Source organism: Seriola aureovittata, chromosome 17 (assembly GCF_021018895.1).
Source record: "Seriola aureovittata isolate HTS-2021-v1 ecotype China chromosome 17, ASM2101889v1, whole genome shotgun sequence".
Lineage (NCBI taxonomy): Eukaryota > Metazoa > Chordata > Actinopteri > Carangiformes > Carangidae > Seriola > Seriola aureovittata.
In genome coordinates this window covers 154,401-172,293 of record NC_079380.1, presented here as the reverse complement: position 1 = coordinate 172,293, position 17,893 = coordinate 154,401, and the positions used below count along the sequence as shown (strand labels likewise).

At 43.3% G+C, this 17,893-nt stretch overlaps 1 protein-coding gene across 3 annotated transcripts in view; it reads left to right on the top strand.

The window, feature by feature from the left end:
• The window catches only part of LOC130185213 (TANK-binding kinase 1-binding protein 1-like), a 51,147-nt gene that overhangs the window by 4,155 nt on the left and 29,099 nt on the right, over positions 1–17,893 (top strand). For 2 of the 3 annotated variants that reach the window (XM_056401556.1, XM_056401554.1), the window contains exon 2: positions 3,569–3,809. In XM_056401556.1, the coding sequence (XP_056257531.1) occupies positions 3,576–3,809 (234 nt within the window). In that variant the 5' untranslated portion in view covers positions 3,569–3,575. Of the gene's footprint in view, positions 1–3,568; positions 3,810–17,893 lie in introns of those variants that run through there. The other variant, XM_056401557.1, reaches the window with a different exon arrangement.

Below are 17,893 nucleotides of genomic sequence, written 5' to 3'. Positions count from 1 at the left end.
ACACACACACACAGACCATAGGAGTAATAGTGTACAGAGAGTGTTGTATCACCTTTACTGTACTATTCTTTTTCATAACTGTGAACTTCATAACTTTCAGAACTGGAGTTGGCCCTCAGTCACTGCACTGTGACAACCTGCCTGTAAGAATGCTTCAAACACACTGGGCAGAAATCTTCACAAAATTTAAGCATAAATTAACCAACATGTCCACAGACCTAAATGTCAAAATATGTGTTATGTCTAAAAAGATCCAGGTGACAGTTTTTCTAAGTCAAAACATTTTTGTCAATTTTTCAGGAAATCATGTTTGGATCTTGATGTAAAAAAATCTATTTTGTTGAGATCTATGAGTTGGTACAATTTGTGGCAAATCTAGCTAATAATCCATATCTGGTGGAAGGAAATGTTTGGCCTTTGTGGAGTTATGCACTCTACTGAGTGCCATTTTTGTTGAAAAACTAATTACATTATTTCACTAATCACTCAGCAGCAAAACAACATTACTCGTTAGTTTACTTTTGTTTCCCAGCTATCCAGTCCGTCAAAGTTGCCTTTAAACAACTCCATATTCACCATATTCACACGTCACATTTTGTAATTAACACATGTAGAAACAAAAAACAAGCAGGCAGCCCTAAAATTTGAAGGCATTTACTGGCCTCTCACAGCTAGCTTAGTCTCAGTGACACAGCTCTCAGAAGTGGGGTTATGCACCCTTCAGATCTACCAGAGAGCATTCATAAAAATATGTAAACCCAACAAGATCCCAGACATCATCAGAACTGTGAAGTTCACTTGGGCTGTAACACTGATGGCCAGACATGAGCAAATAGTTTGAGGCGTGAGATGTATCTTCTCTGACTTTCTTCCTGACTTCTGCTGCAACTGGTAAGAGTAACGCAAGATGTGCCACATGCTTCAAGAGACCCAGCCCAGGCAATTGGAGTCAGGAGCAGAGTAACGTATTCACCCAGCTGAAATTTGCTCTGCTGAACTCTGTAGTTCTAGCTCATCCTGAATTCAGTTCCCTATTCAACATCTCAACGGATGCCTCATTGAAATGATTGGGCACGGTGCTTTCTCAAGTCCCAGAGGGAAGGAGCAAGGCATGTCCCATCACATTCACAAGCAAATCCCTGACTTGTGCGCAAAGTGCCAGTCCAGGCCATTTCAGAGCGAGTTGCTCGCTGCATGTGATAAATTCAGTCATTGGCTGAAAGGACACTCATTGACTGTCTGGACAGATAATAACCCACCGACCTACATCCTCACGAAGCCAAAGTTGGATGCTTGTAAACAGTGGTGGGTTTTGAAGTTGCTACCATATAACTTTAGCATCCAGTATATCCCAAGCCACAGGAATCTTGTTGTAGATGCGCTGAGCAGACAACCGCTCATCAAGACGCAGGTCAGCAAGAGACTCATGGCAGAGCTATATGGAGCTTTGCTTAAAGAGGTACACTGAGAGGACCCCACAAACAATGTGATTCAGAAGTGGGATGAGCAGTTAGGAGGCGACAGCATTCCTGGATGGCCAAATCTAGTGGGAGGTGGGACAGAAAGGAAGAGTGATCTCCTGGTGGACCCATGATGTACGGAAACTCCCTTTACCAGGCTAAAGTGTGTTACCTTCACCATTCATCTCTTCTCGAGAGGAATTTGTTGATGTTTTTCTTTGTACGTCTAAAATGTATCTGCAGAATTCTGCATGTAGCGATTATGTTGGGTGTTTATGTGCATAGCCGTGATGACTGAACAGACCCCACAATAACTAACTAACTTGCAATGGGCAAGATAACACTATCAAATATTTTAAGCTAGATTTTAATTTGAACATAATTATATTTTCTCTAATTGCATTGATCACAGCATCTCTTGCTCTCTCCAATACACATCACATTGGGGCCTAATCACTAAAGAGACTCTCACCTTTCACTTTTCCTGTTATATACAGGACAGTGAAGCAGTAAAGTTTTTCTCACTCAAAAAATTCAGAGTCTTTATTGATTAAAGTGACCCTGACAAACATCTCTTATCTGGGTGAAGAATTCAGTTTGTCGCCAATTTTAACAGCACACCTATTTTCCAAATACATCAATTTATTCAGTTGATATCTTATCATCATTTATACAAGTGTGAAAGGTATATACATGATCAGGGGTGTGGTGCTTTGGGAGTAAGCCAATTTGATTTTTACTGGCGTGTTCACAAGCAATCTAGAATTGTTTTGTTTAGAATACTACATAATAATTTACAGAAACAAGTGCTGACTTAGGTCTTTTACTCGGGTCCCCCCACTGGGTTAGGGTTAGGGTTACTGGTCACTGAAATGAGCCCTTTGTACCAGATGTCAGGTTCTGTATTTGAGCAGTTCATCTTCAATGCTGTCTTGACCACAGGCCTCTTGGTCAGAGAGATTTAATCTATGTAGTTAATTCTATCCAAGTAACTGGGAAAATCAAGACAATAAATCAAATTGTGTGTCCAAACGTCATCATTTTGGATGAGTAACACTTATGGTTGCTTTGTTGAAGTTGTTCTACATGGCACTCTCAATATCCTCAAGTTTCATGTGCGTATAATTTTGTTCTTTGTACTTAATTGTACTTTTATGTTGATATAAAAGTTCATTGTACCTGATCCATATGACTGGGCTATTTGGCTGTGCTTTTCATTTGATATTTTTCTTAAATCTTTACTGATCATCTTGCATGCTTGATCACTTGTTGCTTAAGTGAGAAAGAGGTCTGCATGTATATCTAAGATGAACAGAGGCCGGGTTACACAGGGTGTGCAGCTTTTTTTCTCAGTCTTTCAGCTCAGATGTAGCAAGGGGAGGAATTGTGGCAGTAGGCATTGCTACAACTGCAGCAGTGGGTGGGGAGGGGTACAAGTGGCAGGTGCTGCTGTATAGCTGTACGGTTGTGGGTGGGCAGGGCTTGAGGAACATGAGTTATTGTGTCCTTACAGCACAGGGGATGATTCTGGGGTGGTGATGAGGAGGAGGAGGAGGAGGTTTGGGATACTGTCACGCACACACACACACACACACACACACACACACACACACACACACTGTGCCTGCATGTTCATCACTATGGGACTGATGAGAGTAAGTCTGTCAAGTGTCTTGCCTGGTGAAGCTCCTCTCCCTGTTCTCAGCATCCTCTTTTACTTTGGCCAACTCAGCATTGCGCACACTGTCCTGTTTGGTTCTCTCTATTTTTTGTTGTGGGGGATCAGTTTTTCCCTGTAACCATGGAAGCTGCCAGAGAGAGGCCAGGGGCAGGAGTACACAGCAGATGAGAAATACCAAACCTTTGGCTGGCAGGCTCAGTGAGCTCCTGGCTGCAGTACACACACACACACACACACACCACACACACATTATCTTCTCTGCCAAAACATGAGGCTTGGCAAATTTATTGCCATTAGTGTCCCCCACTATGTGAGGTGGAGAGTGCAAAGTGACTTACTGAGCTGTCTGTCTGTCACCTAAGTCCAGTCCATGTTTTTTTTACTACATTTTTCAGAGATCAACTTGAACTCTTTCCCTCTCCTACAGCTAACTGATGATGGATCTATTCGGCAGAGGAGAGCTGGGGTTGCTGGGAGGAGGAGAGGGGCTGAGAGATGATGTAGGCGTACCCGGGATCAGCTGGTCAGCCAATCAGCTGCCAGAGGACATGTACCCAGCTTCAGGATTGGCACTAGCCGCTGCCTATCATGACATTAAGACCCGGCTGGCCAGTCTGGAGAGGGAGAACAGCAGCATAAAGAGGAAACTAAAACACTACGAGGTCAAGGTGGAGAACAGCAAAGGAGAGCAGCACACACGCTCACGCACACACACACACACACACACACACACACAGATGCAATTTAGAATATGATACAATAAAATGGAAACTTTTCTGAGGCGTGAATGCATTATTTTCTACTCCTGTCCTCTCTCCCCTCTTCTCCTCTCCTCTCCTTCCATTTCCGGTGAATGTGAGCATGACTGGCGGTGGTGGACGTGCGAGTGACGCAGAGTTTGAATTGGTTTTTGTGTCTGGTTTTCAACTATTCTTCCACTGTTTCTAACTGCATGATCAGGTCAGCTGCTGTAATAGTATTTTCTGTCGAGTTGTTGGTGTGATTATCGGTGCTGCTGTCGGGTATTTCAGGAGGAATGGCGTCCTCCAAGACGCCTCCTCCGTCTATCCGACAGGGAGTGCGGATAGTCCCTCCAGATGGTACTGTTACTGTTGAGGAGGTTCTGCTGGCTGCAGGTGAGCAGGTAGGACATGACAATCTGGTTTATGCATCTCAAATGAACAAAGCTGTGGTTGTGTTTCTTAAGAGTGAGCCACTGGTTTACAAGCTGATAGAGAGTGGCATGTTCATTAGGGATCTATTTGTGCAGGTTTCCCTGCTGTTGGTTCCCTCCACGCGGATCACTGTCTCAGGTGTTCCGCCGTTCATCTAATGAGCTGTTGGAGATCGAGCTCCGTCGGTTCGGGAAATTTGCGAGCGGGTTTAAGACTGTCACTTTGGGGTGTAAAGACCCTAAACTCAAGCGTGTGTAGTCTCTGAGGAGACAGGTGTTCATGCTTTTAGACTCACCCACACAGACTCTGGAGTAGGGTTGTCACGATACCAAATTTCTGTTTCGATACCGATACCAATATGTATTTCGATACTTTTCGATACTTTTTGTAAAAAATATTTCATTATATTATGTATTGCCTTAATGGGTTATTTAAATATTTAAAGAATGTCATTTAATTTTTAAAAATATATTTTTTTATGTATTTATTAACCATGGACATGTTTTAGCTCTCTGTATGCAGGCTACTGTAGGTTTACTACTGGGCTGGGAGGGGCTTTGTACTTCTTTCATTGACATTACAGTGCAGTGAACTGGTGGACAACATTATCACCTGTCGTTCTTGACTGAAGTCTCGGAACAAGTCCGCATGGTTGTCCTTTGAATGTTTCGACAGGTTTGAAGTGTTGCCTGCTTTTGCGAGACACACTTTGTAGCATCGCTTGCACTGCGGTGTTTCTGGGTTCAGTGGCTCTTTTTTGGCCTTTATCGTTCGGTTTGAACCCGAAATATTTCCACACCGTACTTCGGGCCCCCATTTTGACCACAAGTACGGGATTTTCTGCAGCTGCCATCTCTATCTACGGTATTTTCTTCAACCCGCTCCGTCTGTCTAAGACCCGACTTGTCGTTTCTCTCTCCTCCTCAGTCTAAACATGCGAGTCATACGTCACACTCGCTGGCCTCGCTGTGCTTAAAGAGATAGGCTCCAATTTACCATTCATTTGCATTCAATAAAATGAAATAAAAGTACCGTTTGTTTTTAAATGCTGGTATAGTACCGTTTTCAAAACTCTAGTATCGCGGTACTATACTGGTACCGGTATACCGTGCAACCCTACTCTGGAGGTAAAGAGTCAAGCACTGTGACGGTTATTATATGCTGTATGCCAGTTCAGGACAGATGAAATGTTTTGAATGTGGAGATGTGGGACACGCGTGTTTAGCGTGTCCGCACAAGGACAAGGGAGTGATTGTCGGGAGTAGGCCTACGGGCCGCATCGCGGGCGCCGGACATGTCTGTGACTAGCGTGGTTGCGTCTGACGCGGCAGCAGCCGGTTCTGGGTCCGTGTCTGGCTGCCCGGCGGGCGCCACCGCGGGTGCCGGGGCGGTGGCTGGTGAGTCCGCGACTGGCGCTGTGACCGCGGCCGGTTCAAGATCTGTGGCCGGCGGGATTGTGGCAATCTATAGCAGTGTTTCATTTTGAACCAACAATGTTGAAGAGTCTGTAGAGCAGGAGGAATATGTGATTTCAAGAAATCTGCGTAGCTCCAAGTCTGTAGAAGTCAATGGACAAACACAGTTGGTTAGAAATAATGAAGAAGCAGTTTCTTCAAGCCCTCCTTGCAAAAAGGTGGCTATAAATGAGGGACAGGGGTTGTGCAGCAGCCAGGCTTCATGTGATGGAGAGGAAATGGAAGATGATTATGAATCAGATAATGTGTCTATTGCTGAGTCCTCTAGAAGGAGTACAGATCTTTATTCACTGGAGAGAATTAATCTCTTTTTAGATGAAACTTACAAAAGATCAATAAACATGAGTGATTATTTCAGTGACACCGAAAAATTCACTAGATCTGTTAATGTACTGAAAGGACAAGTTGGTTTTAACCTCCTAGACGAAAAGAAGGGCTTCCGTCTCGAGAAGCACATTACCACTCTGAGAAAAGGTAAAACTGCAAAAAAGACAAAGAAGTAAAAAATGATCATGCCTCACAGGGTGTTTTTCTCACTCCACTGCTTCTAGTTGTCTGTTTCTCTTCTCTGACCTCTCCATGAAGAGACTTAAGAGAGGATCTTTAAACATAAATGGTGGGAGGGATAGGCAGAAAAGAGCACTTATCGCGGAGGTCTCAAATCAAAAAGGGATAGATGTGTTGTTCTTACAAGAAACACACACAAATACATCTGATGAGACAGATTGGGGTTTATGGTGGCCATAGAACAAACTTCAGTGCAGAGGTAGCCGTTCTTTTTAAAAAAATCTGCAAATGCAACCATTTTATCCTGTACTGAAATGGTAAATGGTCGTTTTTTAATCGTTCGGGCAGAAATAGAAAACTTTGTTTTCTGTTTTGTTAATATCTATACCCCAAATAACGGAAAGAGTAGGTTTTTACACTCTTCTAAAAAAAATTAATTATTGAACCACCATCAAGACAAATCATTATTGGTGGCGATTTCAACTGCACCATAGACTTTAATGTAGACAGGATAGGAGAAGAACCCCACCCATAGTCATCCAGGACTCTTAATACTGTAATATCACACCTCATTCTGTTAGACATTTTCAGAGAAAAATATCCACAATCCCAACAGTACACATGGGTCAGGGTCTGCAATAATCAGGTGTGTGCTGCTAGACTGGACAGATTTTACATTTCAAAAACTCAGTCCCAGATTGCTCCAGTGTGATATATATCCACTTGGCTTCACAGATCATCATTTAGTAACAGCAGAACTTGTCATTTCACCAGGTGAATGGGTTAAGTCCTGCTGGCATTTTAACAATAAACTAGAAAATTCCAGGGAAATTTTGAGTGCCACGGGGGCTACTGCCGGGATGAGTACATGATTTATTTCCAGTGTTCAAAAGTCACCCTGATCATATTCTGGTTTTGAGAAATGTCTTGATATAAAAGACTTTGATATAAAACAATGTCACATCCCTCCATCATGTATTATGTGGGAAATATCTCATATTCTGTCTTGTTTTTTTTAATAAAACAAGAGGCAACATGTCTTCAAACTGGCATTTAAAGGGTTAAAATCCTGAAAACTAATAAACATTTGGTAGGTTTGAGCAGAACTGAAGTGGTTTAAGAGATGTACGCAAAAAAAATCAGAAAAAATATTGATATATATGATTTTATAGCATTTTCTTTCTGTGTTCTTTTTTGGATGCGAGGAACCCCAGAGGGTACAAAATGTGTTACCAGTGTATAATAGACCTGTAACAGTAACTGACATTAGATTTTAAAAATATGTCATAAAAGACACTTTCTTGCAGAAATCCATACCTTCAGCTGTAACACAGCCAAAATGATCAGCAAATCAAAAAAGAAAAGTGAAGAAAATGTCCAAAAACGGACAGAGGGACCCCTGAGGGTTAATAAATCCCCTGAACCGCTATTTAAATTACCACTATTATGTTTTTTTCTGTGCTAGCTAGGGCTAGTAGCTTCTCCTCTCCTCTGTCTCAGCGGAGACCGTCACAACTTCATTCACTCTTAACAAAACAAATAAAAAAGCAACGAAGGAAGCAGTAAATGAACTTACATATTTAATACCTAACTAAATGTAATTTAAGACCTAACATGCAGCTAATGTAAAGCTAGCGGAACTTGGAGAGTTGGTTATCTGGTTGCTAGGCGCACGCACGCACACATGTCAGGAGCTGCCGTTGCCATGGCAATGTGAAAATCTGCCCAGAATTTGGCTTCTACCTGGCTTCAAACAACTGCAAATTATGAGAAAACCGTTACTTCTTTTCAAAAACCGAAAAGAACGTGACAGACACTGAAGCCAGAAGTTTCTTACAGTCTCTATTTTATTCAGATATTCCTTAAAATGAGTGAGTAAGCTCAGTGCAAAGACAGAGTGAGGTTCTTTTGAAAAAAAAGACGATTACATTAGGTGTCAATGAGAGTGAGACAGGTATTGCTGCCGGACTCGGCACCCCCGTTTAAATTTTGTGCAGATCCTGCCTGTCAAAGTTACATTTTATGAATCCCAACAACTATGTCTACATTTTCAGAAAGAATTATTTGTCTCCTTTTTACGGGTTGGCCGTGAGCTCGAGTTAAAAATAAAAATTAAGGTTATTTTTTACTGCTTCACGCACTCTAGCCAACTGATGCTTTCACTCTAACTTTGAAGAAAAAGTGATTTGCACTCCTCCTTTGAGTGCTCATAGTTTGAAAAGTTTACATGTTACGTGAAAACAGTTCCCGTCTTTTTGAGAGAGCAGAAGTTTTCCTCCGTTTTACAGTTTGAATCACATTTCTACGTGCAGGTATGAGAGAGCTGGGTGACTCAGAAAAAAGGTGCAATTTTGTAGAAAAAAGGTGGGTTTCTAAAGAAAATTCCAATGCATTTATAATGCATTATTTATTCCCAGTTTTTTGGGAATAACTTTGGGAAAAATTGGAATTTTAACACCTAAAGTCATAGCACCCCTTTCTGGATCAAGGCGCACGTTTTGATGTATATATTACCGGGGTTTTCTCAAAGCTGCGGGACGAGTTACGCGCCGAAATTTGGCGGAAGAATAATAAACCCGAAACAGAATATAAATAGATGCCTCGGGGCGGAGCACGAACACGAATACCACTACTGGTTCACTTTTGCAAGAGAAAAGATTAGAACTGAGCTCTTTCCTGCAGGAGAGAGTGAAGGGAGACCTTGTCCGGCCTCGCTTCCTCCAGTTTAAAGACATGGATGCCCCAAGTTCTTTTTTCTTTAATCTGGAGAGATCATGGCACAAAGGAAAATGATGAGTTGTCTGAAGTTGCCAGGAGGTAGAATTACCACCAATCCAGCTGAGATGAGGAATTATGCAACAGCTTTTTACTCAGACCTTTTTGCAGCCGAAGCTTGTGATATGGAGCGCCGTGGGGAGCTCTTGGAGGGTCTTCCTCAGCTAAGCCTGGAGGAAAAAGCTGCTCCCAATAGTGAACTGACACTTGAGGAATTAACTATGGTTGTATAACAGATGGCATCAGGGCGAGCACCAGGAATTGATGGATTATCCACAGACTTTTTTAAACGTTTCTGGAATACACTGGGACATGACTTGCATGGTGTGTTGATGGAGTGTTGCGGAACAGGATCTCTCCCAGTGTTCTGTCAAAGAGCAATTCTCTCCCTGTTGCCAAAAAAAGGTAATTTGGCACTATAAAAGAACTGGAGGCCAGTTGTCTTACTGTGTACAGACTACAAAATACTCTCCAGAGCTTTATCAAACAGACTCAAGGAAGTTCTTGGAAATATCATACATACAGATCAGAACCATTGTATTTCAGACAGGACAATTATGGACAACAACTTTCTCATTTGAGATGTAATTGATGTGTGTAAATGTTATAATGTAAACACTGGGATTATTTCCTTGGATCGAGAGAAAGCATTTGATAGGGTGGATCATTCTTATTCTTATCAGGGCTTTTGGTTTTGGTGATGGGTTTGTGTCTTGGCTTGGTCTGCTGTACTACAATGCACAGTGTTTGGTAAAGATAGGGGAGGACTGAGTCGGCCACTCCCTATACAGCGCGGGGTAAGACAGCTATATAGTTTAGCTTTTGAGCCTCTACTGTGCAGGTTGAGGGCCCGACTCAGCAGGTTGTCTTCGCCCGTGTCCTGTGGCCTTGAGTGTTCTCCAACGCTTTCTGTTTATGCGGACGATGTAAATTCTTTGTGTCCAGTTAGGGGGATGTTCAATGTTTGCAGGACACCCTATCCTGGTATGAGAAGGCAACATCTGCACGGATGAACTGGGCAAAGAGTGAGGCACTGTTGTTGGGTCAATGGGGGGGATCAGGCAATTCCCAGTCTGCCTGGAGGACTTGAATGGGGGAAGGAGGGGCTGAGGGTTTGGGGAGTTTTTTTGGTAACTGAGGATTTTAAATCAAACTAGAAAATTCCAGGGAAATTTTGAGTGCCACGGGGGCTACTGCCGGGATGAGTACATGATTTATTTCCAGTGTTCAAAAGTCACCCTGATCATATTCTGGTTTTGAGAAATGTCTTGATATAAAAGACTCTGATATAAAACAATGTCACATCCCTCCATCATGTATTATGTGGGAAATATCTCATATTCTGTCTTGTTTTTTTTAATAAAACAAGAGGCAACATGTCTTCAAACTGGCATTTAAAGGGTTAAAATCCTGAAAACTAATAATCATTTGGTAGGTTTGAGCAGAACTGAAGTGGTTTAAGAGATTTATGCAAAAAAAGCAGAAAAAAATATTGATATATGATGATTTTATAGCATTTTCTTTGTGTGTCCTTTTTTGGACGCGAGGACCCACAGAGGGTACAAAATGTGTTACCAGTGTATAATAGACCTGTAACAGTAACTGACATTAGATTTTAAAAATATGTCAAAAAAGACACTTTCTTGCAGAAATCCATACCTTCAGCTGTAACACAGCCAAAATGATCAGCAAATCACAAAAGAAAAGTGAAGAAAATGTCCAAAAAAGGACAGAGGGACCCCTGAGGGTTAATAAATCCCATGAACCGCTATTTAAATTACCACTATTATGTTTTTTTCTGTGCTAAATTTAACATTACTGGGGAGGAGAGCAACGCGACTAGAAGTGACAGCGAGAGAGGGCTAGTAGCTTCTCCTCTCCTCTGTCTCAGCGGAGACTGTCCGAACTTCATTCACTCTTTTAACAAAACAAAAAAAAAAAGCAACGAAGGAAGCAGTAAATGGACTTACATATTTAAGACCTAACTAAATGTAATTTAAGACCTAACATGCGGCTAATGTAAAGCTAGCAGAGCTTGGAGAGTTGGTTATCTGGTTGCTAGGCGCACGCAGGCACACACACAGGTCAGGAGCTGCCGTTGCCATGGCAATGTGAAAATCTGCCCAGAATTTGGCTTCTACGTGGCTTCAAAACAACTGCAAATTATGAGAAAACTGTTACTTCTTTTCATAAACCGAAAAGACCGTGCCAGGCACTGAAGCCAGAAGTTTCTACAGTCTCTATTTTATTCAGATATTCCTTAAAATGAGTGCGTAAGCTCAGTGCGAAGACAGAGAGAGATTCTTTTGAAAAAAAAAGACGATTACATTAGGTGTCAATGAGAGTGAGACAGGTATTGCTGCCGGACTCGGCACCCCCGTTTAAATTTTGTGCAGACCCTGCCTGTCAAAGTTACATTTTATGAATCCCAACAACTATGTCTACATTTTCAGAAAGAATTATTTGTCTCCTTTTTACAGTTTGGCCGCGAGCTCGAGTTAAAAATAAAAATAAAGGTTATTTTTTACTGCTTCACGCACTCTAGCCAACTGACGCTTTCACTCTAACTTTGAAGAAAAAGTGATTTGCACTCCTCCTTTGAGTGCTCACAGTTTGAAAAGTTTACATGTTATGTAAAAACAGTTCCTATCTTTTTGAGAGAGCAGAAGTTTTCCTCCGTTTTACAGTTTGAATCACATTTCTACGTGCAGGTATGAGAGAGCTGGGTGACTCAGCAAAAAGATGCAATTTTGTCGAAAAAAGGTGGGTTTCTAAAGAAAATTCCAATGCATTTCTAATGCATTATTTATTCCCAGTTTTTTGGGAATAACTTTGGGAAAAATTGGAATTTTAACACCAAAAGTCATAGCACCCCTTGCGGGATCAAGACGCACGTTTTGATGTATATATTACCGGGGTTTTCTCAAAGCTGCGGGACGAGTTACGCGCCGAAATTTGGCGGAAGAATAATAAACCCGAAACAGAAGATTAATAGATGCCTCGGAGCTGAGCACCCGTGGCACTAATAAAGAACTGGGAGGGAGTTAAGGAGAAAGTGTGTGCTTGGTTGTCTAAGTGGAAATGGTTGCTACCCTAGTTTTCGTATAGGGGGAGAGTTTTGGTTGCAAATAGTTTGGCCGCCTCGACTCTCTGGCACAGATTTATAGCTTTGACACCACCGAGAGGTTTGATAGAGGACATCCAGAGGGCCATCCTGGAGTTTTTCTGGTCCGGCAAACACTGGGTCAAGGCAGCAACTCTCTATCTGTCTGTAGCTGAAGGGGGGCAGAGACTTATAGACATCCAGTCTAAAATCACCTCTTTCAGACTGCAGACAGCACAAAGACTTCTGTACAACTATGGTCCGAGCTGGATGGAAATGGCTCAACTGCTCATGAGGAGAGCCGGTTGCTTGGGCTTTGAAAAACAACTCTTCCTGATGCAGTCAGAGGATCTGGACTACACAGGACTAACTTCCTTATCCAGCTCTCTACTGCAGGCCTGGCAGATTTTAAAGACTGAACGTGAAACCAATGAGACTCCAGGTATGTGGGTATTTGAGGAGCCTTTGGTTTCAAACATCTTCTTAAAAGCTCCAACCTTTCAGTCTGCCAGCTTGCGGGTCAGACTTAGAGAGGGAGAATGCACCAAACTGGGCCATCTAATGACGTTGACCGCTTCATCTGAAGATGTCCTGAGGGGGAGAGGAAAAATCACCTCCATCAAACTGATTAACAGGGTGGTGGAAGAAGTCTGCGCTGCTCTGCCACAACATCTGAGAGCATTTCTGTGGGACCAAACTCTGAGTGAACAGTGGAGTGAGGGCAGCGAGTACAGCTTCCCATCTCTGTCTGTTTCCCCAGCTGTGGGGGAGTGGCAGGAAGGAGCAGGTAAGCTGCTGTCTCTCACAACACCACATCTGGGCAAGTTTCAGGATGTAGGTAAGAAAGAACTTTATCAAACCTGTGTCAAAGTCCTTAATCTTCGGTCACTGTCGGGGGTTGGGGAGTCGAGGTGGACTGAGTTCTTTGGCCCGGACTCTTCCCCGAAAGGCAGCAGGCGGCCCCTGTACAAGCTGCCCGTTGAAAAGCGGACACCCAGACCTCCAGTGAAGGATTGTACATGGGGCAATAGCTACGAACAGATACAGAGCGCACATTGATCCTGGGGTTAGGGATGAGTGTTTGTTTTGTTCACAGACTGAAACCCTCACACATTTGTTTGTGGAGTGTCACAGGTTGGCATCTTTGTTTGTTTTACTAAAAAGGTTGTTTCAGGGTCTTGGGGAGACTTTTTCATTTGCTCTGTTTATTTTTTGCCCAAAGTATTCGGCGAAAAGAAAATCTCTTTTGTCTGGCTCTGCCAAGTTGGCTATTTGGCTGATGCGCAGAAACAGGGCCCAGGATTCTGGGAGTGTGGACACAGTGTTGGTTCTGAAGGGTCTATTGAAGGCTCAACTGAGGGTGGAATATGCCTTCTATAAAGTAACAGACAATATGGAAGATTTCAACCGTGTGTGGGCTCTAGCGGGGGTTTTGTGTTCTGTGGGAGGGGATGGGGCGCTAATTGTTAATTTGTGATCTGCAGAAAGCTTCATGTGGTTGTTTTGTTGTTTTTTTTTTTGTTTCTGTCTTTTTTGCTCTGATAAGACAGTGATGTAGGTTTTCTCCTTGAAGTGGTTTAATAAAGGGACTTTGAAAACCAAAACCTCTCCTCTCCTCTCCTCTGCTGGGAGTTTTGGCATGTGAGTGTGTAAGCGGCTGTGGAGTGTATGGAGCTACTGAGTGAGTTTGGGACTTTTGGATTGTTTATTTTTGGATTTCCGGATTATCTTTCATCTTGTCCCTTATGAGAAGGTATGAGGAGTTTAATTAATTGATTTGTGAATTTAAAGAGAACTGGCCCACCTTGGAAAGTTTTCCAGTGGTTTTAAAACAGTCTTGGCTGTAAAGATGCTAGACTGTAGCATCTCTTTCTCAGATTAAATCGAAGGCAACTGGACTTGTATTTGTCTGTGGAAGACGTTTCGCCTCTTATCCAAGCGGCTTCATCAGTTCTTATGTATTGGTCTCTCTAGTCCGCACTAATCTGACCAAGAAAGTGGAGTAGGACCCAGGTATTTAACCTCTTGTGGGTGGGTCCACCAAAGTACCTGTGAAAGTACTGGTTTCACCTGACCATTGTTGTGGTCTCATGTGGACGACCGTCGTTAGAGTCAGGTGACCCTGTTGTTATCCCGTGTGAACGACAGTCGTTAGGGTCAGGTGAGCCCCTGGTGGATGACGATCGTTGAGAGTCGTCTGAGGTTATGTTGTTGATTCTCCTGGGTACCGATGAAAGGGCGACATTGTAGATGGGGGATAGATGGTGTCGCAGACCCCCTCCCCTGTTTAGCGATGGCCTCTCCACTTTTACATAGATGGCTTCCTTGACTCCCCTTTCAAACCATCTGTCCTCCTTGTCCAAGATTTCGACATTGCTGTCTTCAAAGGAGTGTGCCTTTTCCTTTAGGTGGGAGTAGACAGCTGAGACAGGGCCTGAAGAGTTTGCCCTTCTGTGTTGGGCCATACGTTTGTTTAACGGTTGTTTTGTTTCCCAAAAATATATAGGTCATTGCACTCCTCACTGCATTTGACCGCATATATCAGGTTGCTTTTTTGATTGTGTGGTGTTTTGTCTTTGGGATGTACCAGTTTCTGCCTGAGCGTGTTACTGGGTTTGAAACATACAGGGATTTGATGTTTGTTAAAAATCCTCCTGAGTTTCTCTGAGACCCCAGACACCTATGGAATGACAATGTTTCTGCGTTTATCTTTCATTTTCTCAGCATCCTCCGTGTTGGTATTCTTCCTGGAGCGTGTTGTTGTTTTGCCAAAAGTCCAACTCGGATAGCCACAAGTTTTCAGAGCTCCCTTTAGATGTTTATGTTCTTCTGCTCGGGCCCAAGTGGAGGTTGGTATGTTGTCAGCCCTGTGTTGCAGGGTTCTGATCACACCCATTTTGTGCTCCAGTGTGTATCAATAGGAATTATTGTTAGGAACCTTTGTCTTTAGTCAGTGTGACACACGGACATGTTTTGAAGTGACACCACCGGAGTTACCGGACCGAGCTGTATGTTGAGCCTGACGTGCCTAAGTTTTAATAAAGTTTACAACCCAGCAGGGTCAAAGAGAAAGACTGTTGCGGGAGAAAAACCTGACACTGGACACGTGTTTGCAACTGTGCAGAGCCGCGGAGCTCTCTAAGGAGAACGTGAAAACCATCACCGCACCGATGGTAGAGGAGGTGCATGCTGTTCAAGGAGCGCAGTACCAGAGGAAAACTAACAACACAGTGGAGTGTAAATTCTGCGGGAAAACACATGAAAAAATAAACAGAAATGTCCGGCGTTTGGGAAGAAGTGCGTCAGGTGTGGCAGAGAGAGCCACTTCGCAGCAAAATGTAAAGCAAAACCGGAACAAAGGTGGAAGAAAAATGTGAGTACTGTAGCAACAGAATATGTGAGTGATGAATATGAAGATATAACATGTATCACTGAGACAGTGGATGCAGTAGAGACAGATGCAAGCAAAGATGTGGAAGCAGAGAGAGTAAAGGATGGAAAAGAGAAGGACACAGTTAAAGGGGACACTCAGCTTCTGTATGCTGGCATGCTACTAGACAAAGACTTGGTTAAATTCCAAATAGACTGTGGTGCTAGCTGCAACATTAACCCCATTAACCTGCTGAACCCAGACATCAAGCTAGAACACACTAACAGTGTACTAGTTATGTACAACAAAAGCAAACTGAGGCCATTGGGGAAATGTAAAATCAAAATAAGAAATCCAAGAAATCACAAACAATATCGCTTGGAGTTTCAAGTGGTAAATGCGGACGGTGCAGTGCCTCTGCTGGGCAGGAGTGCCAGTGAGGCCATGAGACTGATTCAAGTGCACCATGAGAATATCATGACAATAGACAGTATAGTCACAGCGGAAAAAATGGAAAAAACAGAACAGTGGACAATGGAGCAAATCAAAGCAAGTTATGCTGATGTGTTTACTGGAGACGGCTGTCTTGAAGGAAAATACAAAATGGAGATGGACAGCACAGTGAAGCCGGTGCAGTTGCCAAAGAGACGGGTGCCAGTCGCCCTGATGAAACCACTGAAGGAAGAGCTCAAAGACCTGCAACACAGAGGAATAATTACTCCTGTCGAATGCAGCACAGACTGGATCAGTGCGATGGTGGTAGTACAGAAACAGAATGGTAAGCCAAGAGTCTGTATAGATCCCAAACCCTTGAACAAAGCATTAAAGCGCAGTCACTTTCCACTTCCAACCATCGAGGACATTTTACCAGACTTATCAAAAGCTAAAGTGTTCACAGTGTGTGATGTCAAGAGTGGATTCTGGCATGTACAGCTCGAGGAGGAATCCAGCTATTTGACAACATTCGCTACTCCCTTCGGACGTTACAGGTGGCTGAGGATGCCGATGGGCATTAGTCCGGCCCCTGAAATATTCCAGAGGAAGCTCACACAGGCATTGGACAATGTACCTGGTCTGTACATCATTGCAGACGACGTCCTGATCACAGGACAAGGGGAGACACAAGAGGAAGCAGAACGGGATCACGATGAAAAACTAAAACAGTTTCTTGACAGATGCAGGGAAAAGAACATAAAACTGAATGCAGAAAAATTCAGACTGAGACAAAAGGAGACCACATACATTGGACACCGCTTGACGGCAGATGGTCTCAAAGCAGATCCTGAAAAAGTGCGTGCTGTGGAGCAGATGCCGGTACCGACGGATGTAAAAGGAGTGCAAAGGCTTCTAGGGATGGTTAATTACCTCACCAAGTTCTGCCCTCACCTCTCAGACCAGTGCAAAGTGCTGAGAGACTTGACACACAAAGAAAGTGAGTGGAAATGGACAGCAGAGCACGACGAAGCTTTCCTTAAACTCAAAGAGACAATAGTGAATGTTCCAGTACTTAAGTATTATAACCCGGATGAGGAGCTGACAGTACGGTGCGACGCTTCGGATACAGGTTTGGGCGCAGCACTCCTGCAGATGGGAAAACCAGTCGCTTTTGCAAGCAGGGCACTGACACAGACTGAGGGTCGTTATGCCCAAATAGAGAAGGAGTTTTTAGCCATGGTTTTCAGCATGGAGAAATTCCACCACTACACATATGGTCGCAAAGTCACGGTCCAGAGCGATCACAAGCCGTTAGAAACCATAGTACGAAAACCCCTGCTGAGCGCGCCCAAAAGGCTGCAGGGCATGATGCTGCGCATACAAAAATATGATGTGGACGTTATATATGTGCCTGGAAGAGACATGTTGCTAGCTGACACGCTCAGCAGAGCCTATCTTCCTGAGAGTACACCTGTGGAAGATGAAGTAGAGACTGTCAACATGGTGCAACACTTGCCAATCTCATCTGACAGGCTACATGACATTCGGTCTGCCACAGAAAAAGACAATACATTGCAGCTTCTCATTAAAACAATGATCCAGAAATGGCCCAAGGACAAGGCACAGGTACCAAATGAAATCAGGCCTTACTTCGCATTACAAGATGAACTAACTCACCAAGATGGAATAGTCTTCTGGGGTGAGAGAGCCATTATTCCAGACGCTCTGAGATCAGACATCACTAGCCGATTACACTCATCGCATCTGGGTGTTGAAGGATGCCTACGCAGAGCCAGAGAATGTGTCTACTGGTTGGGCATGAACGATCAGATCAAAAAGTATATTGCCAAGTGTGACATCTGTAGGTCAATGAACAATAAACAACAGAAAGAAACACTAATATCTCATGAAG